The sequence below is a fragment of the Copidosoma floridanum genome, unplaced genomic scaffold (assembly GCF_036245765.1).
Source record: "Copidosoma floridanum isolate Cflo_tuat_1 unplaced genomic scaffold, Cflo_Japanese_pri ptg000013l, whole genome shotgun sequence".
In the NCBI taxonomy this organism is placed as follows: Eukaryota; Metazoa; Arthropoda; class Insecta; order Hymenoptera; family Encyrtidae; genus Copidosoma; species Copidosoma floridanum.
The window spans coordinates 33,168,720-33,184,332 of record NW_028321890.1 but is presented as its reverse complement, the minus strand read 5'-3'; the positions used below and the strand labels follow the sequence as shown (position 1 = coordinate 33,184,332).

At 35.5% G+C, this 15,613-nt stretch overlaps 1 protein-coding gene across 1 annotated transcript; it reads left to right on the top strand.

Annotated features, from left to right (window-relative positions):
• Positions 1 to 11,844: 11,844 nt before the first annotated feature.
• LOC106637565 (solute carrier family 35 member F5) lies at positions 11,845 to 14,724 on the top strand. Its single transcript, XM_014350381.2, has 7 exons — positions 11,845 to 12,264; positions 12,354 to 12,613; positions 12,693 to 12,830; positions 12,892 to 13,200; positions 13,278 to 13,777; positions 13,847 to 14,074; positions 14,148 to 14,724. The coding sequence occupies exons 2-7, from the start codon at positions 12,458 to 12,460 to the stop codon at positions 14,212 to 14,214; spliced, it is 1,398 nt and encodes a 465-aa protein (XP_014205867.1). The 5' UTR covers positions 11,845 to 12,264; positions 12,354 to 12,457; the 3' UTR covers positions 14,215 to 14,724.
• Positions 14,725 to 15,613: the final 889 nt, after the last annotated feature.

Here is a 15,613-nt window from a genome sequence, read left to right as displayed (position 1 = left end):
TCTAGAATTTTGAAAATGTCACTTTCACCGTCATTTGAGAAAAGAGAAATCGCTTTTTCGATTTATTGTCTCATATATTTACCGTACGGGTGCACAAAGAAATAAAATATGCTTCACTAAAACCAAACATTCGTCAATACTACAAATATACCATCAAACAGAAAAACAGTTAAGTATATAATCGGTACGAGGATTGGGTATTTTAGATATAAAATTGTATCTCATGTCTTAAGAAAGACGCACGATAGCGAAAACGGCTTGCATCGATGAAAAAAAAAAAAAAAAAAAAGATTGAGGCTTCGAGTCGTGCTTGGTCATTTATGAAACGCAACGTGATAGCGAAACTCTATATTTTTCCTTTTTTTACACGCATAAATAAATTATTATATTTTGAGACGCTGTGTAATTGCACAACTAACATTTTTTTGCCTCTATAGTATCATATATACGTACACGCTAAAATGTTCTCTCGTATCGTACGGATGTGTGTGCGTATAATATATTTTATGAATGCAAAAAATTGCGGATACATTAACGAGTTAATTATACATTGCACGATTGCGTACGCAAAAATTATTGTGCCTCCAGCGGAACTCGCTATTTCCGCGAATCGGCAAATAGATGTAATGAGCCTTTTAATATTCAACGACGCACTATTTTTCTAATACCCAAGGCACGTCGGGCTGTTCGTAATTTCGTGAACTAGAATTTTTCTCGAAACTTGTTTGCCTCTTGCTCGAAAATTCAGATACTCCGTAAACAGTAACTTTGGCAGCTGAAACAACTTTTCTTTTTTTTCTGTTTCACAGTCTCGTGGTAATCTCTCAGTCGTTCGTAATCTCCAACCTTATTCAAATATCCCTTTTTTGTTGATGCTGCGAGAATGAATAATTAAAGTCAGTACTTCAATCCAATCAATTGGTAATGCTAAAGATAATAAGCCATTTTTTTTTTTTAGTTGAAAAAAATAGTTTACATGACACTATATCTGTCCAACTTATATCCCAGCATTTTAGACGTTTCTTACGTATGTTTCTTTATAAAATGTTTCGTCGAAAAAATCACGTGTTATGCATCCATCGCTGTCCACTACTTCGTTATCGATATAACGTGTTGGTACTGTTACGGACGTCAGCTATAGGTGCAAATTCAGGTGGTCATCAGCACCACGTTACTATACGAATCGCTCCTTAATACCCCTAGACGATTGCAACAATACTGTATCAGCTCTATTAAACTCGGAACCCTTACCTACGCCTAATCGGCAGTTGACCAACAACCTACAGTGTAACTAGACGTAAGCGTTTAATAAATAATACACGCGACGGGATATTGTCTCCTTAAAAATGTACAACTTATCATTAAACTCATTATTGACATTGTTAAGCTTATGTATGTTATTTTGTCTAAGAAGCAGTCCATTGGAGATACATGAACCACTGCAGTGTTGTTGTCAATGAATTTTTTGCCCTTCTTCATCGTAGCCACTTGCGGATGTTTCATGTGATTTCTTCTCCGCTACATATGCCCACCCTTCCATTTGAGATGCTTCCTTCTCTATTGTAAACTCTGGAAGGCTCTCCAAGTTAAGGTTTTCCAAGTCCATTAAGGGTAGCTTTCGAACCTCATCTTCCTGATACTTAACACACAAATCGTCTTGGGTTCTCACAATCCACCTTCCGTTCTTAGTAATCTTTTAAACTTACACGATAAAAAATTTCTGTGTATCTATCAAACGTTTGCCAAAGCGTTAGAATTCTGCATGATTCGTGAGGGCAACCGTCTTTAGTTTCATGCTTTTTATGTGTAAATAGAATGAAAAAGTGTCTGTATCTGCTGATTGGCACAATCGTGCAAACAACTTATTTTTTCGTGTACGATGGACGCAAGTATTTTTATTCTAGTGCTACGTGCGATTGCAACAAACGCCTTGCTTCACTTTAGAATTGAGTTTAGCTGTTTCGAGCATCTCTATACAAGTCTCTACTGTTTCCACCGTTTCTATTGGATTCCGAGCAAGTCAATCAGTTTTTCAGAACTTGCTCTCTTGTAGTGAAAGATCCATAAGTCAAGGGTAAAAGTACGGGGTACTTGGTCAATTCATTTTCGTTCCCCTAACTTTGTTCAACCGTAGATTCGTAAAAAGTTGCATCCAGTAAATACACTTATAATTTTGATGCGTGATGACATCATCCATTGCTCGGTGCCAACACATCAAATTCCCAAACACACGCGGCAAAAAATGAAAAATTATTCAGTGTACCGCCTTTTGGGTCTTGTTGAAAAAAAAAAAAAAAAAAAAAACAAGTAGAGGACTTGCATCCGCGCTGTGTGTGTAGATCTCGTTTCCAACGAGCAAATTACATAAGTACCATCCACGGACGTAGCAGCCGGTAATTCTAGCCATTGCAAGCTCGAGTTGGCCTCTCTTTTTCTGTCTCCCTATATCTACGTATGTACATACGCACGCTGTCCTTATATACACGCCCGACACGTACATACGCGTATGTATATGTGACGTGCACGTACACAGTCTAAAGAGAATATATACGGGTACACGACTGGATAGGGGTAACTCCAATCGCAATCAATGATACAGGCGCTTTCCAACAGTCCTCTGCCACTGTCCACCATGTGATATAATAAATATATAGCCACTCTCGAGACAACGACTCGATTGTGATGCTCTGAGAAAATGCGTGTACGCGCGGGAGAGGGGATATTAGCCATGAGGAGGGATGCACCCTATACTAAATGACGGGGAGTGCAAAATACATCGTGACGTAGGGCAAAGTACGTTTAATGAAATTGTATTGGAACAAGGAAACAAAAAAATCAAAAAGGTCACTTTTTGTGGATCGCTCGTAACTGGCAGAGCGAAAATGACATTTTACAACCCTCACTTTTTAATCGTTTCTTCTGTCGCTGGACCTTCGTATTAGTCAGATCTTAAATTCTCGTCTACACAACAATTATTGTACTTTCCGGTCCAAGGGATATTGAATGGCACTCGAACGTATATGATTGGGAAGTTTTTTTTCTCCATACGCTATCATTAAGCGTATACACCTTTTACGCCATTTTAGCCATAAGTTCCATTTTTCGATATTTCTTTGGTAAAGTATACAACGTCAATTCAACTATAGTACCCCCAGCACTAGCTTGGCAGTCCATGAACAGCAAGCCAATATTCATTTCGGAATTTGTCACTAAAAAATACCATTATCATGAAATTACAACGTTTAAATGTGAGGGCTGGTACACACTTTTTAGCGCCGACTCTACATGCCCCATTGCACCACACTGGTCTTTTGAGTTTCCAGAATATAGTTGACAGGAGTAGAGACTTGCGCCTGCACGGATTTATAGTACGCGTGGGTGTGCACGGCATTAATTATAAAAGCCATTTCATTACAATATACCAACTTGACAATAGATGAACGAGAGAATACGATACGGCCGACTGTGCTATACTCACACGTGCACGCGTATATATATATATATACATATTTCGAGAGCCAGCTCCATATAAAAGCAAAGAGTGAAAGACCTATGGATGTTTTTCAGGGTCAGCAGCAAAGGCGCGTATAATATACATGTGTGTGTGTGTGTGTGTGTGTGTGTGTCTATGTGTGCTGTATACAAGAGGTCCGATGGTCTAAATAAGGTATACCTTATATACCGAGTAAACAGCCAAAGCCAAGCCTAAACGAGCCGAGCGAGCCATCACGTTCACTCGTCCATATTGTACATTATGGTAGAGTAAGCAACGACGAGTATACACGCTTGTCAGGTATCTCTTTTTTTTTTTTTTTTTTTTTTTTTTTTTGTCCATAATAAATCTTTCGTGTAGCGAAATTCAAGGTTCCTCCCTTGGGAGTCTCTCGCTACGCTTTCTCGATTTATTTGGTATATACAAACGTTGCATAGAGGCCCCAATGATCTATAACGCCGTTGGCTTCTCGGATGGTTTTTCGGGTGTATCGGCGAGAGATTTTTCAAGGCTCGTTTTCCTCGATGCTGGATCTAAATCGCAAGTGGTTGTTCATGCGTTACTTGTACTTGGACTTTTTTTTTTTTTTTTTTTTTTTTTTTTAGCTGAAAAACCCCTTTGAACCTCTTTTTCTTTGAGACTTTCTTCGTTCCTAGCCTTGTCAGTTGGAGCTCGTGGTTAGTTCATTGCACAAGTGACGGATGTATAAAAAAAAAGTCTTCGCTTAGGCATCTTTGAACATCATAACTGATGAACTGAGTTTGTTATTCGTCGTTGTTGAGCATTTGTGAAAAAAAAATTTCATGCCACGGAAAAGTCTCGTGGAGGGTCTACCGAGCAGGGGCATTTCAATTGACGTAAACTTTCGATAAAGAGCCAATAAAAATTAGTACAGGTTTCAATGGTAAAAAAAAAAAAAAAAAAAAAAAAAAAATTTGTCATAACAATATATACGCACGTGCACAAACACACAAGCTGGTGACCGCTTCCCTCCAACTCCCATATATGTATACACATCTTGACAGGTTTGCGTCGCTTTAAACTTTTCTTTTTCCCTGCTATTCAATGCGATAAAATTATATGTATAAAGGCCATCGATGAATTCAATCTTATACACTACCCACACATCACACCCATATCACACACCACAATAAGAGATTGCGATCAATCCTTTCCCTGTAGTTTTTTTTTTTTTTTAATTATCTTTCGCCACTCGCTGCCGTGCTTATGATTCGGATACAGCAGCGCTGACGTATACACTTCCTTCCTCGTTTGTTACTCCTCCTCCTCTTTTCCCACTTTTCTAATATAGATTATTTCCTACCGTGGACCCCAAAACGCTACAATCCGCTGTCAACCGTATCCCACGAGCGATTAATCCTCGTAATTTTTAGTTTTGCTTCAAATGGAATCCAGAAAATTATTAACCCTTTCGTGAATCGATAATGCATTATACATAGTCGTCAAAAGAATCCAGACAATTACCCACATTGGGTATACAGTTATCATTCTTGAATAACATAATAATGCATAAATTCATACCGCGATGTTATCGTCATTATTATGCATATTAAAAGTATTCAAGGCAATATGAACATAGTAGTGCGTGTGTGTTATATATATACGCGAGTGCATGGTTGCAAAATGGAGAACAGATAGCGCTCGACGTAAGTAGGCGATGATAATGGCAGCAATGGTAAAATGTGAGTAGGGACGACAATTTTACGTATATGTGACTCTGCCTGTAAATACAAATAAAGGAGAGTAACTACCAAAAGTAGGGAAATAAAAAAAATTAAAAAAAAAAAAAAAACAATAAAAAAAGAGTCTGTCGTAGAGGCGAAGGCACCTTTCTTGCGCCGAGGCGCTTTTCCTCCGTAAATAGTAAAAAATATAATCTGCGCTTACAATATATATAGTGTTCCTTGCAAAAAAAAAAAAAAAAAAAAAAACAGCGAGAGAGAAAGAAAGACGAACAAGCGTTTAGAAGAGTCGAGCGAATAGTGTAATAATATAAAACTACAGACGATACTAATTAAAAAAAAAATAATAATAATAAATAAATAAATAAATTAATTAATTAAAAAAAAAAAAAAAAAAAAAAAAACAAGAGTATGTAGAAATGGAGAAGAACCATCGCATTTTTGTAAGATATATAACGTACAAGCCTAGTGTGATACATTTTTACGCTTATCGTTCTACTTCGACTAATAATTTAAGTTAAGGGCAGATAATGGAAGTTAAAGTAATGCAATTATTTATATATGAAATCGGTAATGTTTAAGGTACGTGCAAACACCAGAATCACCGTAACAATAATCATAATGATTCAAACAAAAATAATAAAACAAAAACAAAAAAAAAACAACAAACAAAAAAAAGTGACCAAAAAAACGTATAGTAACAGACATCATGTTGTATGGTTAGTGCGAACGTGTGTGTGTGTGTGTGTAAGTGATGAAAAAATTCGTACGTAGGTATGCATTACTGCAATATATTACAGCAGCGTATATCTAATATAGCGGCGAAAGACTTGAGACGTTTTCAAAGTATGCATGTATGTAGTGCACGTGTATATGTAGATAAGGTCGATGAGCTCATGCATCTCTCTCTCTCTCTCTCTCTTCTTGAGTTTCATGGCATTGCAAAAAAAAAAAAAAATTAAATAAAAGAAAAAAGAAAAAAATCACCAGAAAAACGCAGTGAATAAGAGCTGGCTTTTGGGACATAAAAAATGAGAGAGAGGAGGAGAATCTGAATAAGTCGAATCTTTCGCGTTTGCGAGCTGCTTTGGCATTTTTAGGTTGTTCTTAAAATGTTTTCAATCGAATAAATTCTTTCAGCCTGTCTGGACTTTAACTGTTATCATCACCGTTGATTGGAAAGCTGGAAATGTATATTCTTTTTTGTTACGTTGAATTGCTTAGAAAAAAAAAAAAAAAAAAAAAAAAAAAAAAAAAAAAAATTTTATAATCCAACAATAGCTGCTTGATAGAGAGTGGGTATGTGTATGCAAGGGTAAAAAAAAACACGCGTTACGAGCCTTGTATTGCGCGTAAAACTACTTTTTTGATGCACGTGTATGCGCATATATGTGTGTATGTATGCAATCGTAGCGGCGAGCGAGCGAAAATTTGTAATAATGTAAAAATTCATTTTGTCGTATAAAAAGCGATTCGTAGCGGAGGATAAAAATAAAATAAAAATTGTAAATAGAAGGAAAAACTAGGAACAAAATAACTAAGTATAATAGTCGAATGTATTATACATACATACGTATATATATAAATAAACAATTGTCAAGATGCTTTAGTTTTGTAGCTCTCTCTCTCTCCAAGCTTTGTACATATAAAACTCGTACGATTATTAACTTATTGCTACACCATGACAAGACTTGTTGGTTAATGTTACTTTTTTTTTTTTTTTTTTTTTTTCAATTCTTCGTGTATTATTGTTTATTGGATATAATTATTGTTATCGCAGCAAACAACGTTGAACACACGAATTTTCGAAAAAAACGAAAAAATTTATCTCGCAGCAATATACGTCATCCGCGTGCATGAGGTCTGCTAAAAGAACATTTCATTTGCGTTCTTTTCCCGTAAACGTGTTGAAAATTAACGCAAAAAAGAGACGCGCGCTTGCAATGCATCATCATCATCATCATCATCAAGCTCTCTCTCTCTGGCGCGTCGGTCGAAACTGCAGCCAGTGTTTTTCCTCTGCACGTCTGTCAAAAAAAAAAAAAAAAAAAAAAAAAAAATCTCTCCTTTATTCCTTCCAATTTAAATAATCGAGGATGAATCAATAGCAACGGTGCCACGAAGACCGGAAACTTTTCTCTTACAGCAGTGCCACATTTGTCTTATACAGTTTGGGTGTGCAGTTTATTCTCGGATGGTTTCTCCAGAGAAATTTATCCAAGGCGTCGTCAGCCGTGCTCTTTGAGGAAAAAATAAAAAATACAGGCCACGCGCGGAACTTTTAAAAATACGTACTACGCGAGCAAACGGAAAGGCAGGAAGAGGAGGAAAAATAGCGAGGCGTCGCACCTGTGAGAGGCGTGAACGGCGCGGAGAGAGAGTGCATATAGGGGCGAAAGTACATATATATACGAGTCTCGAAGAGTCGAAGGAAAAAAAAAGTCCTAAAAAAATAAATTTCGGAGCCACGTATATATAACGGCGCAGCCTCACAGCCCGGCCAAACAACTCGACTGTGCACATTATATATATATACACCACGAATATATATATATAAATATGATTTGTAAGAGCTGAACGTAGATGAAAAACGCGCGTATACATATATGGTTGCCGAAGAAGCAAGAAGAAGAGATATAGAGTGGGCGATGAAAAAAAGTAAAAAAAATAAAATGATAAATAATCGTACGTAACACGTTGTTGGACGCATTTGTAAAGTGTGTGAGTGTGCGTGTATGTATATACGCAAGCGTATCGTAAAAAATGGCGTACGTATGTATTGGAGAAATATGGAATTCAGAGATGGTGATTGATCGACTATCGACGCTGTATGTTGTATGGGTGTTATATCGGAGTATGATGATAGTGTGCGCGAGCGAAGGATTTTTTTTTTTTCCTCTCGAGAATGGTAACGAAGGGAAAAAAGTGTACGTATAGATACGCGTTTCGACGGCACCCAACATGTAACTATTCGGCAAAGTTACTCTCGTGTAGTAATAAATATAGCGCCGGACAAGGAAAAAAAATTAACGAAATGTATCATATACCGTTGTAAAATTAATCACGGAAAATAGGAGCAAAACGATACCGGTGATTTTTCCTGACGCGCGTCGTAATGATTTTTCGAATTGTTAATTTTTACACTATTACTATTTGTCGTTGTTTCACGTGGTTATTGGTTGTTCGTTGGATGTTTAAAGGTATCTTTTGTTTTTTTCGCTCTTGACGCGAGCGACGACGAATATCTCGTATCTCGGCGCGCGTGAACGAAAGGAAGGGGGCGTGTATTCAGCAATATTTCGCTGTATACGGTGTAGCGAATCAACTCGAAAACCGAACGGAAAAAAAAAAAAAAAAAAAAAAAAAAAAAAAAAGAAAAAAAAAGAGAAAGAAGCAATAGCTCCTGTTATTATTTTTTCTCTCGCGTCCCTCCCTCCGCGCGACACAAGAACAAATTCAGCTGAAATTTCCGCCGCGACAGCTCGTAATAACGCCCGTTCTGTGGGAAACAAGTAAACCGGAGGGGCGCAGCTCGAAAAATTTTCAACACACTTTGTATACGCGACAAAAGAGGCGAGCGTCGCTCCTTTTTTTTTTTTTTTTTTCCTATAAGTATCTCTCGCGCTGCATAAAGAAACATCACGGCAAAAATCTTTACTCTCGCGTGTACGTGTATATATATATATATGTGTGTGTGTGTGCGCGCCGCCCATCGCCAGATCCTCCGTGACCGCGTCCGATTTGCGTAGCTAACATCCGGGGAGAGAGTAATTTAATACGGAAAGCGAAAGAAAGAGCTGTATACGGAGGGTGAAAAAAAAAAGAAAGAAACGAGTGGAAATTCGCGTTATTACCGTCGCGTTCGTTCCACATTGGTTTTCGAGCGCGAAAGAGAGAGAGAGAGAGAGAAGGGAAGGCAATATAATGTGTGCCCGTGATGCGTATTGTTAATAATGGATCGAGCGAGAAAAGAGAGACTGCACGTATACACACGCACACGTGCACCCATACAAAGTATATAAGTACATGTATACACCATACACGAATGGTGCACGATTGGTTTTTCATACACGTGTGTGCGCGCCGTTGTATCTCTATGTATGTATATATAGAGGCTCTTATACGTGCGATTGTAATCAAATTCGTCGTAGTCGCGTCTATATGGGTTGTGCGACTACGTGTGTGTGTGTGTGTGTGTGTGTGTGTGTGTGTGTGTATAGAAAAGAAAAACGCAGCCTCCTCGGTTCGCCCCTTCATCTCTCTCTTTCTATCTAAGCTTGCCTTATCTTCAGACAGTATGACTAAAACGATCTATTTTGAATTTCCACGGATCCTTTCTTTTTCTCTCCCCCTGGCTCTCCCATCTGTGTGTTGTTCATTTCCCTCGCGACGAAAGGGACACCGGGAGTTTCCGGGTTACTAAGAAAAAAAAAAACAATCAACAAAATGTAAGCTCGTGCGTTTAATTAGTAACTACGAACAATATATATATATATATATATATATATATATATATATATATATATATATATGTATATATGCATTACACGTATATAATATATACAAAGTATTCCTTTGAAAGTTCGATCGAGAGAGAGAGATAAATGTGTTTGAGGGAAAGGATCCTGTATACGTGTTGCGTGAGATTCGTTAGCCGAGGCTGCACGTGTGTATAAAACAATAATTGTGGAGGTACAGCGTGTGGCATCATATGATGTCAGTCGTCGTCGCGATGATCATACTAACATTAGGACGACACGAGATTGCGATTATTATTTTTAAAAGAAAAGCTAAACGATGATGAAATTATTAATTGCAAAACACGGACGACAACGGCAACAACAATTGTAAGGCAAAAGACTGTAACAATGTGTATATATATACATCGTTCTGAGAACCTGAGTAAAATATTATCATTATCATTATTATTATGATTATTGTTAAAAATTGATTGTTTTTTTTTTTTTTCCTTCTTCGTCCAACACGTCATTTCCTTCCTTTGGATCCTGTATTCTCTTTAAAAAAAAAAGATATATATAATAATTTTTGTTGTCGCTGCACTTTTCACCCGAACGCCATGTTGCGTTTGTAATTTTGTCGTTCGATATGTACGAGGGGGAAGAAATATCGTTTCAAATCAATATTTGCAGTGGATCGACTCGTGAGCAGTAATAAAAATGATCGCATGTCACGCAGAACTACCAAAAAAGGCACGGAGTTTGTTTGGCAAACGTTTTACCACGTAAGTATGTGATGCGACGACTTTCGAAGGAATCCAGTGTTTGTTGATCAAAAAAAAAAGATGGCAGAGAAAACTTTTTCATTTTTTAAATAAAAAACGTGTTGTCTCGGAAAGGTACAAGTACAGAGAAAAATTCAGCAACGGAAAAAAACCGTTTGTAAATTATTTATGAGTCGTTTTTACTAATTTACACCTTACGTAATCGGACGACAGATACGCGTATTCTTTTAATTTATTGAAGCCATAATTCACAAGTGCTTGTAACGTTCGAAATGAAAACTTTCAACGTTTATCGCGGAAATAAAACGTTACTTTGTGAATGGATGAAAAAAAATAGTATAATATTTTCTTGTGCTTTACACAAGTATTTCCTTCTTTCGGACATCTTTATTCGAAAGGTTAAACAATCATTGATGTATACAGTTTTTATGAGTTTTTTAAATTATTTTTCTCTTACGCGTAGCTCAAAATAATGGATATTATTCATAGCAGAAGTTTTTATCACCATGAGACTTGGAAAAAAAAAAAAAAAAAAAAAAATACATAAATAATGAGATTTGACAAAAAAAAAAAACTTTTTTTTTTCATACAATAATTGCGATAAAAACACACAAACCAATGCAATTTTTCAAACGAAAGCTCTTAATCAAACAATTTTTTTTTCCATCTGAAGCAATTAGTTCTCATATTTTATCAAGTTTTCATAAGTATTCAATCCTAAGAAGTGTAACGCTCAATAAATCCTTTAAATCGTCAAGCAATACTAAATATTTATTGTAAACAGCCAATGGTAAAAAATCATTGACTGCCGAGATGATAATTGTAATTGAACGAGTTGCGTTTAATACATACTATAGCTCTCGAGGCGTTTGCAATAAAACAGTGCACACATGCTACACTGATTAAGTACATTTCTTATTTGTTTATACACATTAAATGTCTTTTTTGCATTCTTCTATAATGTACTTAACAATTTTTGCGATTATTCAATTTTTTTAAAAACGCTCATTAGTATCAGCAGTTGATAAGTTGTGATCGCTCTATTATATCATTAAGTTAAGTAAAATTAAGCACGTGTATGTATATTTAGTTAATTAATATGGTAATTATTGCATTGAGTAAGAATTATATGTTGCAGAGATGTAGAGAACTCCTCTCCCTCAATAGATTCCAATGAGCGCTGATTTGAAACATATCGTGTGTTGGTATCCGTTATCGCGGTCGGTACCAAACTGCCCTGATGGTACACTTACCTCTTGCTCGTAAAACAGATCATGTCAAGCGGTGCAATATATATATATACATACTGCAAATTGGCAATGTGCAATCTAAATCTAAATCAGAATTGTGTAATTTTGTGGGTGGGTTTATTTACCTATAAGTATAAAATTACTTGATGCCAGACAACCAGTGCCGTGGTAAAAGTAACGTTCACTGCATACACTGCAACTCATGAATTACAAAAGTTCGAGCAAATATTTATCATCGTGCCGATTTTGATGAAATTTCGGAGTTCGATACAAGATTCGCTTTGCCGCAGCGTATATATTTATTGATGTTTGCGGTCATCACGAGATTTACGAGTACCGGACTGACGGAGTGACAGTGACAGCTCTTTATTTTAAGTGACATACAGGTATAATACTTACACTTTTTGTGTGTAGCAGGTACCTATACTGATATGGATAAAAAGAGCGATAGTATGAATTGTCGACGATAATAATGATGAGAGTTTCAAGTCCACAGACAATCTTGTGGATGGATCTCCGTTAAATTTTCGTTCAGTTTTTATACAATCGTACAATGGTAGTATTGGCTTGATTGAGGTTATCTTTGTTTATTATTATCAATTAAATCTTCAGCGGCCTTTTCATTTGAAATAATATTTCAACAATAATCAATTGCACGCTTTTAGATGCTGTACCACACGGTATTCTAATTACAGAGTTTTTATTTGTGTGTTTGGGTAACTGGCTTACGGAAGATGAAAAATAAAAAGAATGATAAAATAAACAAGGTATGAGCTGCTCCGTAGAATTACGTCAGCAAAGGCAACAAGAGATGGAGGAGGATCCCCACAAACTTGTAGTGAACAAGTCGCAAAGGCTGTTTTTAGGTCTTTTGGTTCTCTTTTTAGTGGATATTATATGGGTATCTAGCTCCGAACTCACCAAGGTACAAAGTGCCAAGATCCATGTATTTTGAAAAATTACTTGTTTCCGCAATTACTGACAATTGCCTTTGTTTTTCCTAGTATATTTATCAAGAAGCAGCATTTGATAAGCCTTTTTTCACCACGTACATTAAAACTTCAATGTTTACATTGTACTTATTAGGCCTCTGCTTTTGGCCACCATGGAAAGATCAGTGTAATAAGCCAACAACGTATATGGTAATTACTTTTGTGCTTTGACTGGTATTCAAGTTTAATTGTCCATCGTTCTGTATTACAGTTCATAGATCCAAATGTTGAGGATGACAACTTTTATTCGGAAGGTAGTACGAGCTTGAGTGATCCAACATTTGTACCAGTAAAATCTGACAGATCTTCTGGTACGGAAAGCGACGATTCATCTGTGCGCTCAGTACGTTTCAGTAAATTTGCAGAAGTTAGACATATGTCGGAAAACGATGCAACTGAAGCTCTTTTGGCTAGATTGAGTTACCAAGCGAGCGTGAGAGCAGGTGAGCGTGCTAAAAGGCAAGCTAACAAATTTTCGATTCAAAAGGTTGTCAAAATCGCCCTGATGTTCTGCTTTTTGGTAAGCACACATATTCCCAAAAGATTTTTATTTATTCGTCTTAAGCTGAGGTAGTAAGTAATATGTCATATTTCCAGTGGTTCATTGGTACTTATACTTATCAGATGTCTTTGTCACAAACAGAAGCTGGAATCGTTACAGTACTGTCTTCTACATCTAGTGTATTTACGCTTTTTCTTGCCGCATTTTTTCCTAGTAATAATGGAGATAAATTCTCTCTTACTAAGCTAGTTGCAGTAACAATAAGTATTCTAGGCCTTGTTCTTGTCGGTATTTCGGATTTGGCTGTGGAAGCGAGTCGTGTGCCTAGTGGTATAATATTAGCTCTAGTCAGTGCATTTTTTTATGCTGTTTATATTGTTTTTTTGAGGAAAAAAATTGACCATGAAGATAAAATGGACATACCAATGTTTTTTGGGTTCGTTGGTCTATTTAATTTATTGCTTTTTTGGCCTTTATTTTTTATTTTACATTATGGACAATGGGAAGAGTTTCAATGGCCCACGCCACATCAATGGGCATTTTTGGTTATTAATGGACTTGTTGGAACAGTATTTAGCAAAGTCTTATGGCTTTGGTAACTAACATATTTGTTGTTTTCACTTTTAACAATTTTCTTTGTACTACAAGTTTTTATGTTTTCCAGGGGATGTTTTTTAACTTCGTCTCTCATAGCATCATTGGCAATTAGCCTGACAGTGCCAATATCTATGATAATTGATGTAGTATTGAAAAAAGTAGAATATCCTTGTATTTTCTACTTGGGAAGCATTCCAATGATCTTAGGATCTTTTCTAACAGTATCGCTTTTGTCGCATTTCGATAATTGGGATCCAGTTTTAGACTTGTTTTGTCGCAAAAGTAGATCATTAAGGTATTACATTTTTAATTCAATAAAATATAATGCCGCTGAAAAGTTGTACTGATAATATTTCATTTAATTTCAGAATACCAGATTTGGAAGCTGAACAAACAGAATCCTTAATTGGTATAAATAGTGAGCATGAAGCGTAACAGTGAAAAATGACACAGAATTTTAGCTTTTATATGATGAATTATTAACTAGGAGCTGGAATGTGAAAAGTTAGTATTATGAAACCGCTTTGTTTTATGCAGAATGAAGTGCTATTAGAATGGTAAAAGTATTAAATTTTAAATGATTACATAATTTTATTCCAGTTAATAATTATTATTCTGTAAAATCATTTCGTTGGTAATGTTTTTTTTAACTTTGATACAAATGATAAATAATCTTGTGATAATATGTTGACAGACTGTTAAATTTTCAATTTAAGTATAGCAGCTTAGTTTTGTTATATATTTATATTCTCTATTAATATAAAATATTATGCAAACAATTACTTTGCGGAAATAAAATATAGCGGTGGATTCTGTGATTGGCTTAATTATAGGCACAGAATATCGATCACAATATTTTGTATAACTAATTTTTATGGATACATTAAATGAAAGATGTTTTTTCACTTGAAAGTTTAAATCACTTGTTTATAAAATATCTGCAGCACTGGGAATGTATTTTTTTTTTTTTTTTTTTTTTTTCATTACTAGATTTTACGATTTTCTAAATTTAGTACCCATGTACCTACGTTTTGTTTCAAACAAAATTTTTTTCTATTTTATATTCATGTTGTTCCACATTTTATGCCGATATACATATAAATTTTTTTCTTTCTTGTTACTAATTGATGAAAATTATCGTTTCCGTTGACATTTTCGAAAATCGCTTGTTTCGTTGATTTTTACTAGATTGTAACTTTTTAGTCACGTATTTTTGTAAAAAAAATTTTTATTACTCATAACAGCTCTCATTCTTATTCGAGTACTTTAATTTATGATGTACTTTATTCAATAAAAATATTTTTATACCAAAGCATTTATTATAATAATGAATACTTTATGACATCTCTGTTTAAATTATTCCTAAATTCTAGTTAATACAATCGGTCACGTGTATTATAGAAGTACAAGTTTAAGATAAATACAAACTTTGCATTTTTAATAATTCCGAAACTCATGGTACACTGGACCAATAAAAACGTTTGAAAAAATGTGAAAAATACGAGCAGTAGCTGAAAGTATTTGGTTAGTGCTATTCTAGTCAGGAAAAGGATAAAAAATGTTAAAATTCTTATGTATATCTCGTAAGAGAAAGAAAATGGTTGTTTTCATCACTAAAGTTCCATCACCTCAGAGGCTATTTTGCGGCCCGAGGCACCGTAAGTTAGCCTCGGATGGATGGCACTTGTGAGCCGAACACTGTTTTTCTTACGGAGGGCACACTCGACCCTTAAAAACGCCTGAGGTATCTAGTTAAATATATTTCACACAAATACGAAAAAAAAAAAAAAAAAAAAAAAAAAAAAAATTGAAGTACAAGTTTGTTTCAACAATT

Excerpts from the sequence above, each read along its gene's own strand:
- LOC106637565 (XM_014350381.2), top strand. The coding sequence starts at position 12,458 with ATGAGCTGCTCCGTAGAATTACGTCAGCAAAGGCAACAAGAGATGGAG. Across the intron at positions 12,831-12,891 it reads ATAAGCCAACAACGTATATG|TTCATAGATCCAAATGTTGA; the intron begins GTAATTACTTTT and ends TCTGTATTACAG. Across the intron at positions 13,201-13,277 it reads CCCTGATGTTCTGCTTTTTG|TGGTTCATTGGTACTTATAC; the intron begins GTAAGCACACAT and ends TCATATTTCCAG.